The sequence below is a fragment of the Triturus cristatus genome, chromosome 9 (genome assembly GCF_964204655.1).
Source record: "Triturus cristatus chromosome 9, aTriCri1.1, whole genome shotgun sequence".
Taxonomy (NCBI): domain Eukaryota; kingdom Metazoa; phylum Chordata; class Amphibia; order Caudata; family Salamandridae; genus Triturus; species Triturus cristatus.
In genome coordinates this window covers 14,464,311-14,481,442 of record NC_140592.1, presented here as the reverse complement: position 1 = coordinate 14,481,442, position 17,132 = coordinate 14,464,311, and the positions used below count along the sequence as shown (strand labels likewise).

Below are 17,132 nucleotides of genomic sequence, written 5' to 3'. Positions count from 1 at the left end.
ACCTCCATATTACCTATGCTTAAAGGAGTGGTAAAGCATGCGCCAGAAGTTTTTAAGGGCCCAGTTAGGGCCAGGGTTATTAACCCGTGCATAGAAAAAAAATACAAAGCTGCCCTCACAGATCCCTCCTACATCAGAGGGCCAGCGCCACTAGATTCTCTAGTGGTATCCACTGCACGTAAAAGGGCAAATTCCCAGGCGTCAGGCGAAGCACCACCACCTGACAAAGAGTCAAAGCTACTGGACGCATCAGGAAAGCGCACTGCGTCACAAGCAGCCAATATGTGGCGTATTGCCAATTCTCAAGCGCTATTGGCCAGATATGACCGGGCACATTATGATGAGTTAGAAAGCATAATGCACCACCTCCCTGAAAAATATAAAGCTAGGGCCAACGAACTAATTCAAGAGGGTAAGACTATTACTAACACCTCTATACGCTGTGCCTTAGATGCAGCAGACACAGCTTCCAGGGCCATCAATACCAGCGCCCTCCTCCGTCGCCATGCTTGGCTAAGAATATCAGGGTTTAAACCGGAGGTACAAGCCTCCATCCTTAACCATCCCTTTGACCAGGAACATCTATTTGGCCCAAAGGTAGATGAGGCCCTAGAAAAAATGAAGAAGGATACGGATACGGCGAAATCCATGGGAGCCTTACAGTCACACCCTCTTAGACGCTCCTTTCGCCGCTCTTCCTTTTAAAGTACATCTAGAGGCTACTCCTTAGACACCGCGTCCACTTCATACAAGTCCCCTACTCAGTCCACCTTCACGAGGGGTTATCAAAGAGCCGGCTATAGGGTAACAATAATAAAGGCAGAGGCAAAACAAACAACGCCCGCTCTGCCACAACGCCTACCCAATGAATTCCCCCCGCTCCCCCCAGACCATTCCACTCCGGTCGGGGGCAGACTCCACCATTTCCTTCCCCTCTGGCCTACCATCACCTCAGACAAATGGGTAACACAAATAATTCGGTCAGGCTACTGCCTAGAATTAATATCTACCCACCCAAACATTCCACCCAGGCAGCGCCCAATGTCACAAGAACATTTAATACTCCTAAAGCAGGAGGTAATCTCCCTCCTACAGAAACAGGCAATAGAACCCGTTCCTACCAACCAACAAAACATGGAAGTCTACTCCCTATATTCTCTCATACCAAATAGGGACGAGACTCTGCGAGCCATCCTAGATCTCCGGCCCCTAAACACATACATACACTCAGACCACTTTCATATGGTGACGCTTCAGCAGGTACCTCCGCTCCTCTCCCAAAACGACTTTTTGACCACCTTAGACCTAAAAGACGCTTATTTCCACATTCCAGTGCACAAAGCTCACCGGAAGTACCTCAGATTTGTAGTGGACGGACAACACTTCCAATTCAAAGTGCTCCCGTTCGGAGTCACAACAGCGCCAAGGGTATTCACCAAGTGCCTAGCAGTGGTGGCAGCACATTTGTGAAGACAACTCATCCACGTCTTCCCATACTTAGACGACTGGCTGATAAAAGCCGGGTCATACAATCAGTGTTTACAACACACATCTACCACCATTCAACTACTCCACCAGTTGGGCTTCACAGTAAACCACCAGAAGTCCCATCTCCAACCATCCCACATAAAACAATACCTCGGTGCCACCATAGACACCTCAAAAGCGCTAGCCTACCGGAATCCTGCCAGGTTTGCAAGCGTTCAAGCTCTACGCACAAAATTCATAGCACAACACTCCCTTCCAGCTCGAGTGTTTATGCAACTAATAGGGATGATGGCCTCTTGCATTTTCATAGTGCCTCACGCAAGACTCAAGATGCATCCTCTCCAAGAGTGCTTAGTGCGCCAATGGAACCTGGCCCAGGGGCAACTGACAGATCTGGTGTTGGTAGACGGTCGCACCCATCGCTCTCTGCAGTGGTGGAACACCACAAACCTTTCCAAAGGTCGACCGTTCCTGGACCCGGTTCCTCAAATAGTACTGACAACGGACGCATCGCTCTCCGGCTGGGGAGCTCATCTACTACATCTCACCACACAGGGCAAGTGGACACCTCAACAAAAGTTACTCCATATCAACCATCTGGAGTTACTAGCAATCTTCTTAGCCCTAAAATCTTTTCAAACTCAAATTTCAGGCAAGGCAGTCCTGATCCGAACAGACAACATGACAGCCATATATTATATTCAAAAACAAGGCGGCACACACTCTCCACAGCTCTCACCTAGCACAGAGCATATGGAGATGGGCAATACCCCAGAAAATCTTTCTCCTAGCTCAGCATGTCCCAGGAGTCCAAAACACAGTGGCAGATCTGCTCAGCAGGCAGACACAACAGATCCACAAGTGGGAGCTTCACCTGCAAGTTCTTCACCCATACTTTCAGATGTGTGGGCATCCACAGACAGACCTCTTCGCCACCCACGAAAACGCCAAATGCCCAAGCTTCGCCGCCAGATACCCACACCCATTGTCCAAAGGCAATGCGATATGGATGAACTGGTCAGGCAGATTTGCGTACGCTTTTCCGCCTCTCCCACTCATTCCACTAGTGGTGCGCAAACTACAGCAACACTCCCTCACTCTAATCCTAGTAGCTCCACCGTGGGCCAGACAACCGTGGTACACCACCCTGCTGGAACTCTCTGTAGTACCGCACCAAAAACTACACCTCTCACCACACCTCTTAACCCAGAACCATGGAGAGATCAGGCACCCGGACCCAGCTCAGCTCAACCTTGCGATCTGGCTCCTGAAATCCTAGAATTCGGGTACCTAAATCTTCCCCCTGACTGTATGAACGTCATCAAAGAAGCTAGAAGACCTACCACTAGAGCGTGCTACGCCGCTAAGTGGAAACGTTTTGTTGTTTATTGCCATAACAACACCATCAATCCACTGGACGTGTCCATTCAACACATCATAGGCTAGTTACTCCACCTACAAAGGTGCAATCTAGCATATACGTCCAATCGACTACACCTCGCAGCCAGAGCAGCTTACCTACAAAACAGGCAACATCTATCACTCTTTAAAGTGCCTGCCATCAAAGCCTTCATGGAAGGCCTTAAAAGAATAATTCCCCCCAGAGTGCCACCCTCACCTGTGTGGAACTTAAATATTGTTCTCACAAGGCTAATGGGGCCTCCCTTCGAACCTCTGCACAAATGCGAACTACAATTCCTAACATGGAAAACCGCTTTTCCTGTAGCCATCACTTCCCTTAGAAGGGTCAGTGAGATACAAGCACTTACCATTCAAGAACCCTTTCTCCAAATGCACCATAACAAGGCTGTTCTCCGTACCAACCCAAAATTCCTCCCTAAAGTCATTTCTCCCTTTCACCTAAACCAAACAGTAGAACTACCAGTATTTTTCTCGCAACCACAGACCATTGCAGAAAGGGCTCTTCACACACTGGATGTCAAACGAGCCTTACTCTACTACATCGAGAGAACACAACCTTTCCGTAAAACCAAACAACTGTTTGTCTCTTTCTCTCCACCACACAAAGGCAACCCCATCTCCAAATCTGGGATAGCTAGGTGGATTGAAAAATGCATTCAAATCTGCTACCATAAAGCAAAGCGAACGCTATCCATTCCCCCGAAAGTCCATTCTACACGAAAAATAGGGGCTTCCATGGCATTCTTAGGGAACATCCCATTAGATGATATCTGCAAAGCAGCTACATGGTCAACACCGCACACTTTCACCAAACACTATTGTGTAGATGTGCAAACTAAGCAACAAGCTAGTGTGGGCCAGGCTGTACTCAAAACATTATTTCAAACCACTGCAACAGATACGGGTGGTCGCCGCTAACGGTGGGTACTGCTATATAATCTATGCACAAGTGTGTAATCTGCAGCTCATATGCCTCGAACGGAATATGCTACTTACCAGTATGCATCTGTTCTTGGCATGTAGAGCTGTAGATCTACACACGCCCACCCGCCTCCCCGGCTACCTGTATCTGTCCCAGTTTATCTTATTTAGATAGCACACACATGGGTTTCTTTACTGTTATTACTACGCTCCATCTTTCCCTGCTGGCAAAAAACAATCTGAGGATGGAGCCGAAGCCCATGCCCAATACGATCCAAAGGAGGAGTTGCCGGCCTCGTGACTTCCAAAGACTTTCCAAGGGGAAAAACAAACTGCAAACATCCGGGCCCAACACCAGATGGCGATCTATGCACAAGTGTGTAGATCTGCAGCTCTACATGCCAAGAACAGATGCATACTGGTAAGTAGCATATTCCTTATCTCTATATCTCAGCAAACGTGCAATGAACATGCACAGGGCGTATCAGGTTTAGGTCTACCACCAGGAGTCCTATGAGCTCTGTCCCTGTGGTGCTCTCCTTCCACATTGAGTCCCGGCGGTACTGTGGGAAGCCAGCCTTCCAGAAACCGTTCCACTGGTTCCGTTCTGTTCCCTCTGCTAATCCAACGCACATTGTTGCGCCGGGATCGATCTTCCTAATCCGCAATCTTCGTCTCGTGCTGCTGTATGCGTAGCTCCTGGTCTCTCAGTTGACTAGCATGGGCGCCCAAAAGTTCCTCTGCGTTATCTGTCCTTGTGCCTAAATCTTTAACACGATCCCTTCATTTATCCATAGCCTGTCGCCGTAGCGTCACTGTTATTGCCACACCATCCGTCTTCTCAGTAATAGTTTTATTCCTTCTAGAATCAGTTTTTTTATGTATAAATTAGACAGTGGAGCAGTTTCTCCTTCCGCACCCGTGTCACTTGCAACCCCAGTTTGCGCCATCCTAGCGAGACTATCCTCTGTAGTGTTAATGGTCTTTGAGGTGCCCCATAAGTTTTGGCGACATACAGGCAAAAAAAGTATCCTGTAGCGGTTGCCGAGAGCTCAATATACAGAACCAAGCTCGGCCTGGACCCCTCAGGCAGCAGGGAGCTCTGCCCCTCTTTCAGGTTATACTCCGCAATCCGCACTGGGTCAGTCGGATGACCTCCCCATAGGTTCTCCCATGCACAGCTAGAGTGATCCCGACTCTCTCCTACACCAGGTAAGGGAAAAAATAATAAGACCCCCCCCCCCCCTTCTTCCTGGATCGCAAAAAGCTAATTCATAGCAGAATTGGGGGGAGGAGTGGAGTTGGGGGGCGGCGGTTACCTAATCCAGATCTTTCCACCGGGTCTCCAGTTCAATATCCTGGCTACTGCTGCGATCTTCTGGGTCAAGAATTGCCCCTATTCCCTGTGTAAATTCAGCCTGTGGGGCCCTCCTGTGCTCACTGCAAAGTTCTGTAGGACCAGGTGCGCAGTTGATACTGAGAATAGGCTGATACCAGCATATTGTACCGCTATGGGTGGAGGGGGTTATGACGTACTTACCCCCTCTGGATGTTGAAACTGTCCAGTCGGGCCCCAGCACAATCCTCATGGCCCCCATGGTTCAAAGCAAGTCTGGGGGATCTCTACTCCGGGCAACAGCAACAGTGACGCACCCGGACAATGGCCTACCCTGCTAGGCGGTGCCGCACTCTCCATCCGGTCCCGTTGCTTGACTGTCACCCGAGTTGTGTCTCTGGCTTCAGCTCAGTCTCTCTGCTTTCTCTGCCCTAGCCCCTCAAATCAGTAGGCCTCCCCGGGCCTCACTCCGTCAGCGACTTAAATTGCGCCAGTGCAAGATCCCGGCCCCCATTATCAAGTTCGCTGGCTGGGGGCCTCCTTATAATGTCACTCTAACGTCGGGGAGCAACCCGTGAGGCCTGGGAGGGGTGGTAGGGGGGGTATTCACGGTATGCCGGTTGTCAGAACTACGATTGAGCACATCCGCACATTGGGCCATCTTGGCTCCACCCCCGAGTTGAAGAAATAATGTTGACCAGAGTAGATATGGCTCACTCTGCTAAATATATTCTCCATCAAATTCATGACGATGTTTGTCAAGTTATGGTTCAAGGGCTATGTGGTGTGACTAAATCCTTAAGAATGTTCTTTTTCTTTGTTCTATTTCTTGAGGAGGGTGTGTGGTGCCCCAAGGTCTGCGAATGGCTGCAACTTTTCACCAGATGTGATCTTAAGTTGCGCTGTGTAGAGCATTGTGTTAGGAATTTTCATCATCACCAGTTTATCTTGAATGCCTTTAATGCTGCCTGGACGGATACTGTGTCTGCGAATATTGATGTTTTTGAGCCGGCATGGTTGAAGTCTTTCTTTTCACATGCAAGGTTCAGAGCTACATCTCTATTTAGGTCATTTAAGAGACATGTTTTTATCGAAGTGGGAAAGGAGAGAGGCCAGGCACTGGTTTGTGGCCAGAGAGCTGTCTCTTCTGTAAACACTGGTGAGATCCTAGATTTGCAGGAAGTGTGCATGTAGTGTTTCTGTGAAAGCCTCTGTTGCCAGTGTTGGTTGGTTCTTGGATTCCTGTAATTTGCATGTTATTGCACTGTGAGTGCTCTTCCAAGTCTTCATTATTAGCCTTATAGTTTGAAGTACTTAATCCGTCTTGATTATCCTGTCTTGCGGGGTTGTTGCATCATCTTCTATGTCAAATGTTTTACTTTCTGCAATGTCTAATCTCTCTGCTTGTCTGTCTAGTGGCTCAAATAGACGGTCTACTCTGAGTGTTAGTATCGACTATCTACGTGCAGAGACTTCTGCTCATTTCTTTCAGTACAGATTTCTTTTGTTTATCTTATAGGGCTTCTATTTTGGGGAGCACATTTGGTTGGATTCTATATGTCGATTGCACCCTGCTTTCTTAGGATCAAAGTTCAACTTGGAGTGTCACGGTCTGTTTTTCTCCTATTACCAATGACTGTTTGGTCAGCCGCTCCCTTCCTCAAAGCCGGCAATTATCTCTAAGTGCCTCCTTTCTCGTAATTTCACCTGTGTAAACATCTCAACTTCCATTACACCATAGCGTGTGTGATTGTTTGCAAGTTATACCCATTCTTAATGCCATGAATTTCCTTGTGGGTGTCTCCAGGAGGTCACGGTCCCTTCTCCCAGCTGGGTCCGCAGGGTCGGTTCTCCCTTCCCAGGTCTTTCTTGTGACGGGGACAGAATACTTCTTCCCCCACTGGTCCGCCTTCTGTTGTTGCTCACGTTTATGTTGAGATGTTCCTTTCTGGCAGGCCTTTGTTACCTCTAGAATGTTAGAGAATTTTCTAAAATGACTGCTCTTGATAATGACCTCAGTTCCTGTGATTTAGTTTCCTTTTTGTTTAGCATTCTTTATTGACACAAGGCAGGGGTGCTCAGCTTTGAGACAGGCCTTCCTGTTTTTTGAAATAACTCAATATTATGGTGGCTTTCGTTACAGTACTTGAGCAAAAGTCAGGTGAGTGGGTGATTCCGAGTCAGTTACATACCTGGAGGTAGACTGGGGACAACCGAAAAACAGGCATTGGAACCAAGATAGACATAAATACAGAAGAGGCAATAGAGGGGAGAGACGAGAGGCCTACAATAGCTCTACGATCTAAAGGCGGAGGAGGTGGGTGGCATATTCTTAGAGAGGTGTGATTGTAGACAGACAGGCCAGAGGTTATTTTGTTTGCTTTTTATGTCTACTTCTCCTTGGGTTTTTGTGAGACCTGTATGCACATGGGGTAGGGGCAGTGACTCATTGGACCTATACGTTCGCCCAAAGTTTTCTGCGGCTGTTACTGTTTGCTTCCACTCGAGAGAAAGTGAGGTGAAGAGAATCTCAGCGTTAAAGAATTAGATTTCAATGTTTGAATCCAGAAGATGAGCTGCACGTCTTTTTGGAGAGCCACGAATATAGATCATTTAAAGTTGTTTTTTATATCACCCCTCATAACAGTTAACGATGTTTCTAAGCACTGTAAATAAAAACTTTTACTAATACCCAACTTAATGTTACTCAGTTTGGAGAGCTCAGAAGATTATAACGTGAGCTGCAGGTCATAGCAGATGTTAATGGCGACCGTTTTACTCACTGAGCCATCCTGTTGGCCTCCCCAATGCTTTAGGCACATTTATCCAGTTTGCTGGCGGCAGGTGACTCCCCACGCACGTGTCTCCAGGCTGTTGTGCATTGAAGATTCTGTCAAGTTGGGGCTCCCTGCGGAGGTAGAGCCCAGTATAACATATTCTACCAATTGAAGTGCAATACAATAATATTTCCAGTCGTGCCAAATTGGTAGGATGGTTTTTGGGGTACATCAGACACTTCCAACACCCATCAGATTCCAGGCTGAGGGAGCTTCTAGTCCGATTCCAAGTTCTGGGTCCCCCCCTATGCTCCTAAGGTGGAACCAGAGCAGTACCCTATAGTCAGAGGTGGGACTTGTAGGTTCGCTCAGGAGTAAAATCGGGATGTTCTTCCTCACCAAATGCACAGTAAGTTAATGAAACCCTCTTCTTGTAGGAGTATTTGTAATGCATCTCAAAGGGCATGGCTGGACACAGTGGAGTCATTCTGCTGTCACAGGAGTTAGTCTGCGTAGATACTAGAAACGTCACGGAAACTGGTAGATGCAAAGGGCTTCGCAGGCCTCGTTTGTCCTTCATGTCCTTGTGTCTTCCTGTGTACCCTAAACCCTCAACTGTGTCTTCTCTTTACAGGTTGAATCTTCCTGGACGGGTTGTTGAAGATGGAAGAGAGAACGCCTCTTATAATGTTGATGAAGGTATCCGATTTAGTTTCTTTTGATCGGAATCCGTGGCTCTCGCTGAATTTCTTGTCTTCTACAAGCTTTAGAATAAAAGTCTCTTTGAAACTATTTAAATGGTGAACATGACCTTTCCCCAGAGGCTGGAGACCGTGTTACTGGCACAGTTCTAGTCATCATACCTAAATTGTGGCAAGCACAAAATACAAGAATTTAGATAGATAACAAATATGATTACACTGGTTATAGCTAAAAAGCACAGAAGTGCCATCCAGAAATGAATAAAAAAAAAAACATTTTTTTTTTATAAATGTATTACTTATTTCCAATATTTATAGAGCGCACGTTCATCCTCAATGGGCTATCCAGGCGCTAGACAACGGCGCTTACAAAATAAAAACACACACAAGAAGACCATGCACCAGCAGAATAACCTAATAACCTCTAGAGATTAAAGAACCAAGTTTCAATATTTTCTGCAATGTATAATATTAGAAGTGAGGCCCAGTTTGAGGGGAATTCAATTCCAGTGGGTTGTAGCCAAAAGAGTAAAGGAGCTCTCAAAGGCATGTAAAAGAGTTTCTGCTGCTTGGAACCATGGACCGGTCAAACAGACTCGCTGGTCCCGTGGCACCTGGAAGGAGCATTTAGTAAACCAAAGCCGAACGATTGCACCTAAGCCTATGGCTAACTTTAAGTCTGGCACTAACATTATGCCAAGTCCCAGCCCTCGCCTTCCAACACACAATCCTCATCCTAAAACCACCCGTCTCCCTTAATGCTGACCCTAAAACTAACCTAACTAATCCCAGAATTCCACTCTAATGGTCGCCATTATCTCAAGATCATCTCAAGCCACCTTGAATCTGAACCTAATGGTAGCCTTTTTTGTGTTTTTGTGTTTTTTGTTTAAAAGCTTTATTTAACCATTGAAACAAATCGGAGAATTACAAGAATCATCGTAAGTCTTATAACTGCAGCTAGAGTAATGAACTACTTGGGTATAGAGAAATACATCATAGGTAAAGCTATGTGACAGAAATAACACATCAAAGCTTATTTTTACTTTTATATAGGGATAGATGTGTAGCGTGAGAAATAAAATAATTTAAAAAAGAAAATAGAAGGGGAAGGGAACGGAATAGAGAAGACCATGTAGGAATAGTATTAGCAACAAACTAGTAACATGAAATACCAGTAATAAAGAAAACAGTTATATAAGTGAGTGAATGACAAAGCAACTAGTGCAGGAGTGCGTGAGGAAAGAGCCAGCATGTGTTCAAGGTGGTTTAAAACTTTCCGATGTGAGAGAAGAAACATGTAACAGCTTTTAAGACATTCTACAAAATTGTTATTGGGAGCCACAATGCACCTCTATGAACTGGGGGATTTGAGGAGCCCACAAAGGCTCAATCCAAGCTATGATGATCGACTGCGTACCCCCATGCTTAGAAGGATATATTTGAAGAATACTTCCAATTGATGGTTATTTGCTCAAAAGCAATTGCCAATAAAAGATCAAACCACTTATTGCGGAATGTTGAGCAACAATTATTGTCAATGAATCCAGCACAAACCTAAGTTAGTCTTTCTTTTAATCTACACGGGCCACAAAATGCAGCTGTAGAACCAACGACAAGAGGTCCCTGCACTACCAAGCTGGAGCATGAAAGCTCCAACTCGTAGAATACTTTGAAAGCATAAAAACCTCGCCCTCACTAGCCCCCCAGTGAGTGACTGCACACGCCTGCAAGGGTATGTATGGGGTGGGGGAGTCCCCCTTCAGAGGGCTGCCATCCGGGGGCGCACTGACAGTGCGCCTCGCAACAGCTTCTTTGCTTCTGCGTCTGTAGTATGGCCCGGGTGCAGAATCAAAGGGATTCCCTCATTTGCATTGGGCCACGCCCCCTTGTAAATGAGGAAACGCCCTCCGATGATCGTGCTGGCGCTTTGTGTGCCAGCTCTATTGGTATTACAGAAGGGGACGCACAAGCGTCTGCGGCTCCTACTGTAATTCCGAAGTGCCCAGGGGGTGCACAGAGTTGGCTCAAACACCCGTTGTGCCCCGGGCCACTTCTGTAACACAAGTCCTGGTTGGCACAAGGGACACCCTTGATCCTTTCAAGTTTTTCTCTGTCCCGGTGTGGTCTAGGCCTTCGTTGATCAGCCTGCCACTCTTTAATTTGTGTTTGTAAACATTCAGCTTAGGGTGCCTCATAAAAGGAGATACAGGCCTTGAGGAGAGGCTGACCACACACTTGAGCCCTCTTACATGCCTGTGACTGGTTTCTTAAGACGCACTGCCTCTGCCTTTCTACTCCTGGTAGGTGTAATGTGGGCCAGAGTCCAATTGGTGGTGTGCTTCACTTAACCACACTTGAAGAATCAGGACCTAAAGAGGATTGGCTGATTGCTACTCTGAGGATGAAGATTGGCTGATTGCTACTGCGAGGATGTAGATTGGCTGATTGCTACTCTGAGGCTGAAGATTAACTGATTGCTACTCTGAGGATGAAGATTGGCTGATTGCTACTCTGAGAATGAACATTGACTGATTGCTACTGTGAGGATGAATATTGGCTGATTGCTACTCAGGATGAAGATTGGATGATTGCTACTCTTAGGTTGGAGATTGGCTGATTACTACTGCAAGGATGAAGATTGACTGATTGCTACTCTGAGGATGACGATTGGCTGATTGCTACTGTGAGGATGAATATTGACTGATTGCTACTCTGAGGAGGAAGCCTGGCTAATTGCTATTCTGAGTAGGAAGACTGGCTGATTGCTACTCTGAGGATGACGATTGGCTGATTGCTACTGCGAGGATGAAGATTGGCTGATTGCTACTGCGAGGATGAAGATTGGCTGATTGCTACTGCGAGGATGAAGATTGGCTGATTGCTACTCTGAGGAGGAAGACTGGCTAATTGCTACTCTGAGGAAGAAGATTGGATGATTACTACTCTGAGGTTGACCCGTCATCGGGGAAGGTGCAGTGTATGGTGTGATCTTGTCTTCACATGCCAAGTATCGACTGCAGGTGATGGGCACTTGACTGACACAGATGTCATTGCTCCTCACTGCCCTTTTAGTCGATGTATAATAAATATATTACAATATAGGTCAAAGTCTTTGCATAGTTCACCAAAAACAGAAATGTTATATTATAAAAATGAACTAGCAATGTTTAAATGTAAGTATATATCTTTTTGCTTCAGTTATGCTTGTTTGTAACTGAGGCAGCTTTCAGAGGTTATCCCACTTGTTCAGAGCTGGCCATAAAAAGCAACAAACCATTGAGAAATACAAATCTTCTACCCTATATTTTGGTGTGGGTTTCAACACGCATTCACACTTTATGTAAAACACTGATCCATTCTTGAACAAATTGTATCCTGGTTTGTGAGAGGTCGCGCAAACCTTGTGTTTTAGCATCCTTGTTTATTTAAACTTTAGCAAGTGAATCCCCGTTAGTTTTAATCAGAAAGGTAAATTTCCTATTTAGATTTTGTGTGCCTGACCCTCTGCTTCACCAAGGCCGTGAGAGTTGGCAATACTTAATTATTTTGGTGTCAAGATTAATTTAATTAAACATTAGTTGTGTGGCCAGAATAGAGTAAAACCAGGAACATTAGATGACTTAAAATATTTGAAGGTAATGAACTCAAGGGCCACATCATTGAAAATGCATTTTCATGGCAGAGAAACGTATTTAAGGAAGGGTATCGTGACTGAATTGGAGGAATTATGGCTGAAAAATATGAGCACCATCAGGACCAAAATTGTTTTCTCCAGTCTGGGCATTCGGTCACACAGAGATCATGTAGATAATGGAGCCCAGGATGGCTGGCATGGATTAACATTGAATGATGCATAAACTGTTGCACTTCTGCAAAGAAGAAGTGTAGATCTGCAATGTGTCCTTTGCTGACAGGAGGCACATACTGGGGGGGGGGGGGGGGCGCACCACGCCGGGCCGTACTACAAGAGCGTGCACCAGGCGAAGACGCACCAGGAGAGGGCGCACCGGGCGAGGGCGTACTAGGATAGCGTGCACCAGGCGAGGATGCACTGGTTGAGGGCTTACTAGGTGAGCGTGCACCAGGCGTTGGCGCACCGGCGAGGGTGCACCGGGCGTGAGCGTGCACCAGGAGAGCATGGACCAGGAGAGGGCGCACAGGGCGAGGGCATACTAGGATAGGGCGCACCGGGCGAGGGCGCACCGGGCGAGGGCGCACCAGGTGAGGGCGCACCAGGTGAGGGCTCATCGGGCGAGGGCGTACTAGGATAGCGTGCACCAGGCGAGGGCGCACCGGGCGAGGGCGCACCAGGCGAGGATGCACTGGTTGAGGGCTTACTAGGTGAGCGTGCACCAGGCGGGCCGCACCGGGTGAGGGCGCACCAGGCGAGGATCCACTGGTTGAGGGCTTACTAGGTGAGCGTGCACCAGACGGGGCCGCACCGGGTGAGGGCGCACCGGGCGAGGGCGCACCGGGCGAGAGGGTGCACCAGGAGAGCATGGCCCAGGAGAGGGCGCCTCAGGAGAGGGTGCATTTAGCAGAATCAGTGTTTTAACTACACATCTTGTTAGATGCTCTGTGCAATCAACCCAGTCTTGCTCTTCTGCAGGGACATTTACTGTGAAGTTGCCAAAGGAGACGCCAGGCCAGCACTTTGAGGGGCTGGGTATGCTCACCACCCTCCTGGCACAGAAGGGATCCCGCTCTGCCAAGCCCTTGGTGGAAGAGCTGGGTAAGTGAAATACATTTTATATGGCCTATAAGCAAAATGTATGTATTTACTTATTTGTTTTCAGTGTGTGCATAGTGCATCCTTAGACCAAGGCTGGCCTTTAGCACCAGGCTGGGCCCCTCAAAAATCGTCGCATATAGAATGATCCTAAGGTGTCACACACCACCGAAGGGTGCACAGCTTTCCAGAGGCACAGAACTGGTTGGAAACCTCTTACGTATTCCAGATACCAGGCACTACTGTTTGGGATACCCCCTTTGGTACACATCATGTTTTTAAAAAACCCTTTACAAAAAAATGCATATTCATAATACAAAATATAGGTTACATTTAGTTCATTGCGTTAACATCCACTTACAAAAATATGCAATTTCATAATGCACAGATGAGTGAATGAATAAACAAATGTCCCTCTTGTTCTATGTCATGTAGATGCCTCTGCCGAGCCTGAAGAGGAGGAGGAAGACGACGATTTTGATTGGCAGATTGAGCAGACCCCTTATGAGGAAAACTGCTCAGCCGTTACCTCACAGTGCAGCTATGGTTTTGGGAACCTGCGCTCTGGAGTGTTCAGCCGCCTTCAGGTACTTGTTGTTGTGTTGTCCGTAGCGTTAAGGTGCCATGAATGTGACTTGTACTACCTGTCATTGCCATGACGGCAGCTAGTAGTGGATGCCAGCAGCATAATGGATGCCACCAGCTAGTGATGGCTACTACTCGCTAGATATGGAGCTATGTAGTAAATATATCCGTTCTCAGTCTCTATTGGGCGGGCTTCTTCGTAAGGGTGAGCTGGGAACTCCTTGTCTTATAGATCAGATTCATACCCCTCATCTAGTGCAGTCTGTACCTGCATCTGCACGGGTTTACTGGCGATCCTCTGATATAACAGAATGTATTGGAACATGGGCGTAAGGATGGGAATGGCAAGATGGGTGGTGTCTTTGGTGGAGGAATTTGGAGCGCAAAAGCCGCCAGGCTTAAAATACACAAATACAAATGTTTTTCATTGTTCATTTGGAAAGGTGTAGGGGGAGCACTGCTTCTGGGCACGTGCCTAAGAAATCTCCGAATTGCAAAGATAGTGATACCGAAGCATAGGGCCTTGGGTTGTGCAGCACCTAGAGGCCTTCCTTCGTGTTTGCCCTTTAACAGCTCTCCGCAGCTCCTGTTGCAGTCCACTAGTGACATTCCATAAGTGGCGAGCTGTGGATATGTCTATACGTAGCCCATGCAGAGGACAGGGTCGCTCGTCTCCAGCGGTGGCTATGTTGCACCCCTCCCAAATGCTTTGCTGCTTCTTTGCCTTTGTTCTACTCCGTTGCATGGTTCTTTGCCTACTCCGTTGCATGGTTCTTTGCCTTTGTTCTGCTCCGTTGCATGGTTCTTTGCCTTTGTTCTGCTCCGTTGCATGGTTCTTTGCCTTTGCTCTACTCCGTTGCATGCTTCTTTGCCGTTGCTCTGCTCCGTTGCATGCTTCTTTGCCGTTGCTCTGCTCCGTTGCATGTTTCTTTGCCTTTGCTCTGCTCCGTTGCATGCTTCTTTGCCGTTGCTCTGCTCCGTTGCATGCTTCTTTGCCGTTGCTCTGCTCCGTTGCATGCTTCTTTGCCGTTGCTCTGCTCCGTTGCATGCTTCTTTGCCGTTGCTCTGCTCCGTTGCATGCTTCTTTGCCGTTGCTCTGCTCCGTTGCATGCTTCTTTGCCGTTGCTCTACTCCGTTGCATGCTTCTTTGCCTTTGCTCTACTCCGTTGCATGCTTCTTTGCCGTTGCTCTACTCCGTTGCATGGTTCTTTGCCGTTGCTCTACTCCGTTGCATGCTTATTTGCCGTTGCTCTGCTCCGTTGCATGCTTCTTGGCCGTTGCTCTGCACCGTTGCATGTTTCTTTTCCTTTGTTCTGCTCCGTTGCATGCTTCTTTGCCGTTGCTCTACTCCGTTGCATGCTTCTTTGCCTTTGCTCTGCTCCGTTGCATGCTTCTTTGCCTTTTGCTCTGCTCCATTGCATGCTTCTTTGCCTTTGTTCTGCTCCGTTGCATGCTTCTTTGCCGTTGCTCTACGCCGTTGCATGCTTCTTTGCCTTTGTTCTGCTCCGTTGCATGCTTCTTGGCCTTTGCTCTGCTCCGTTGCATGCTTCTTGGCCTTTGTTCTACTCCGTTGCATGCTTCTTGGCCTTTGTTCTACTCCGTTGCATGCTTCTTGGCCGTTGCTCTACTCCGTTGCATGCTTCTTTGCCTTTGCTCTTGGCCGTTGCTCTACTCCGTTGCATGCTTCTTTGCCTTTGCTCTGCTCCGTTGCATGCATCTTTGCCTTTGCTCTGCTCCGTTGCATGCTTCTTTGCCGTTGCTCTGCTCCGTTGCATGCTTCTTTGCCGTTGCTCTACTCCGTTGCATGCTTCTTTGCCTTTGTTCTACTCCGTTGCATGCTTCTTTGCCTTTGCTCTGCTCCGTTGCATGCTTCTTTGCCTTTGCTCTGCTCCGTTGCATGCTTCTTTGCCTTTGCTCTGCTCCGTTGCATGCTTCTTTGCCGTTGCTCTGCTCCGTTGCATGCTTCTTTGCCTTTGTTCTGCTCCGTTGCATGTTTCTTTGCCTTTGCTCTGCTCCGTTGCATGCTTCTTTGCCTTTGTTCTGCTCCGTTGCATGCTTCTTTGCCTTTGCTCTACTCCGTTGCATGCTTCTTTGCCGTTGCTCTACTCCGTTGCATGCTTCTTTGCCTTTGTTCTGCTCCGTTGCATGTTTCTTTGCCTTTGCTCTGCTCCGTTGCATGCTTCTTTGCCGTTGCTCTGCTCCGTTGCATGCTTCATTGCCGTTGCTCTACTCCGTTGCATGCTTCTTTGCCGTTGCTCTGCTCCGTTGCATGCTTCTTTGCCTTTGTTCTACTCCGTTGCATGCTTCTTTGCCGTTGCTCTGCTCCGTTGCATGCTTCTTTGCCTTTGTTCTACTCCGTTGCATGCTTCTTTGCCTTTGCTCTGCTCCGTTGCATGCTTCTTTGCCTTTGCTCTGCTCCGTTGCATGCTTCTTTGCCTTTGCTCTACTCCGTTGCATGCTTCTTTGCCGTTGCTCTACTCCGTTGCATGCTTCTTTGCCTTTGTTCTATGCCGTTGCATGCTTCTTTGCCGTTGCTCTGCTCCGTTGCATGCTTCTTTGCCTTTGTTCTGCTCCGTTGCATGCTTCTTTGCCGTTGCTCTACTCCGTTGCATGCTTCTTTGCCTTTGTTCTACTCCGTTGCATGCTTCTTTGCCTTTGTTCTACTCCGTTGCATGCTTCTTTGCCGTTGCTCTACGCCGTTGCATGCTTCTTTGCCTTTGTTCTGCTCCGTTGCATGCTTCTTTGCCGTTGCTCTACTCCGTTGCATGCTTCTTTGCCTTTGTTCTACTCCGTTGCATGCTTCTTTGCCGTTGCTCTGCTCCGTTGCATGCTTCTTTGCCGTTGCTCTGCTCCGTTGCATGCTTCTTGGCCGTTGCTCTGCTCCGTTGCATGTTTCTTTGCCTTTGTTCTGCTCCGTTGCATGCTTCTTGGCCGTTGCTCTGCTCCGTTGCATGTTTCTTTGCCTTTGTTCTGCTCCGTTGCATGCTTCTTTGCCTTGGCTCTACTCCGTTGCATGCTTCTTTGCCGTTGCTCTACTCCGTTGCAAGCTTCTTTGCCTTTGCTCTGCTCCGTTGCATGCTTCTTTGCCTTTTGCTCTGCTCCGTTGCATGCTTCTTTGCCTTTGTTCTACTCCGTTGCATGCTTCTTTGCCTTTTGCTCTGCTCCGTTGC

The 17,132-nt window shown here is 47.7% G+C and overlaps 1 protein-coding gene across 2 annotated transcripts in view; it reads left to right on the top strand.

Annotated features, from left to right (window-relative positions):
• Positions 1–17,132, top strand: part of SHQ1 (SHQ1, H/ACA ribonucleoprotein assembly factor) — a 260,154-nt gene that overhangs the window by 31,011 nt on the left and 212,011 nt on the right. For both annotated transcript variants that reach the window (XM_085624233.1, XM_085624234.1), the window contains exons 3-5: positions 8,579–8,643; positions 13,258–13,380; positions 13,813–13,964. In XM_085624233.1, the coding sequence (XP_085480359.1) occupies positions 8,579–8,643; positions 13,258–13,380; positions 13,813–13,964 (340 nt within the window). The remainder of the gene's footprint in view (positions 1–8,578; positions 8,644–13,257; positions 13,381–13,812; positions 13,965–17,132) is intronic.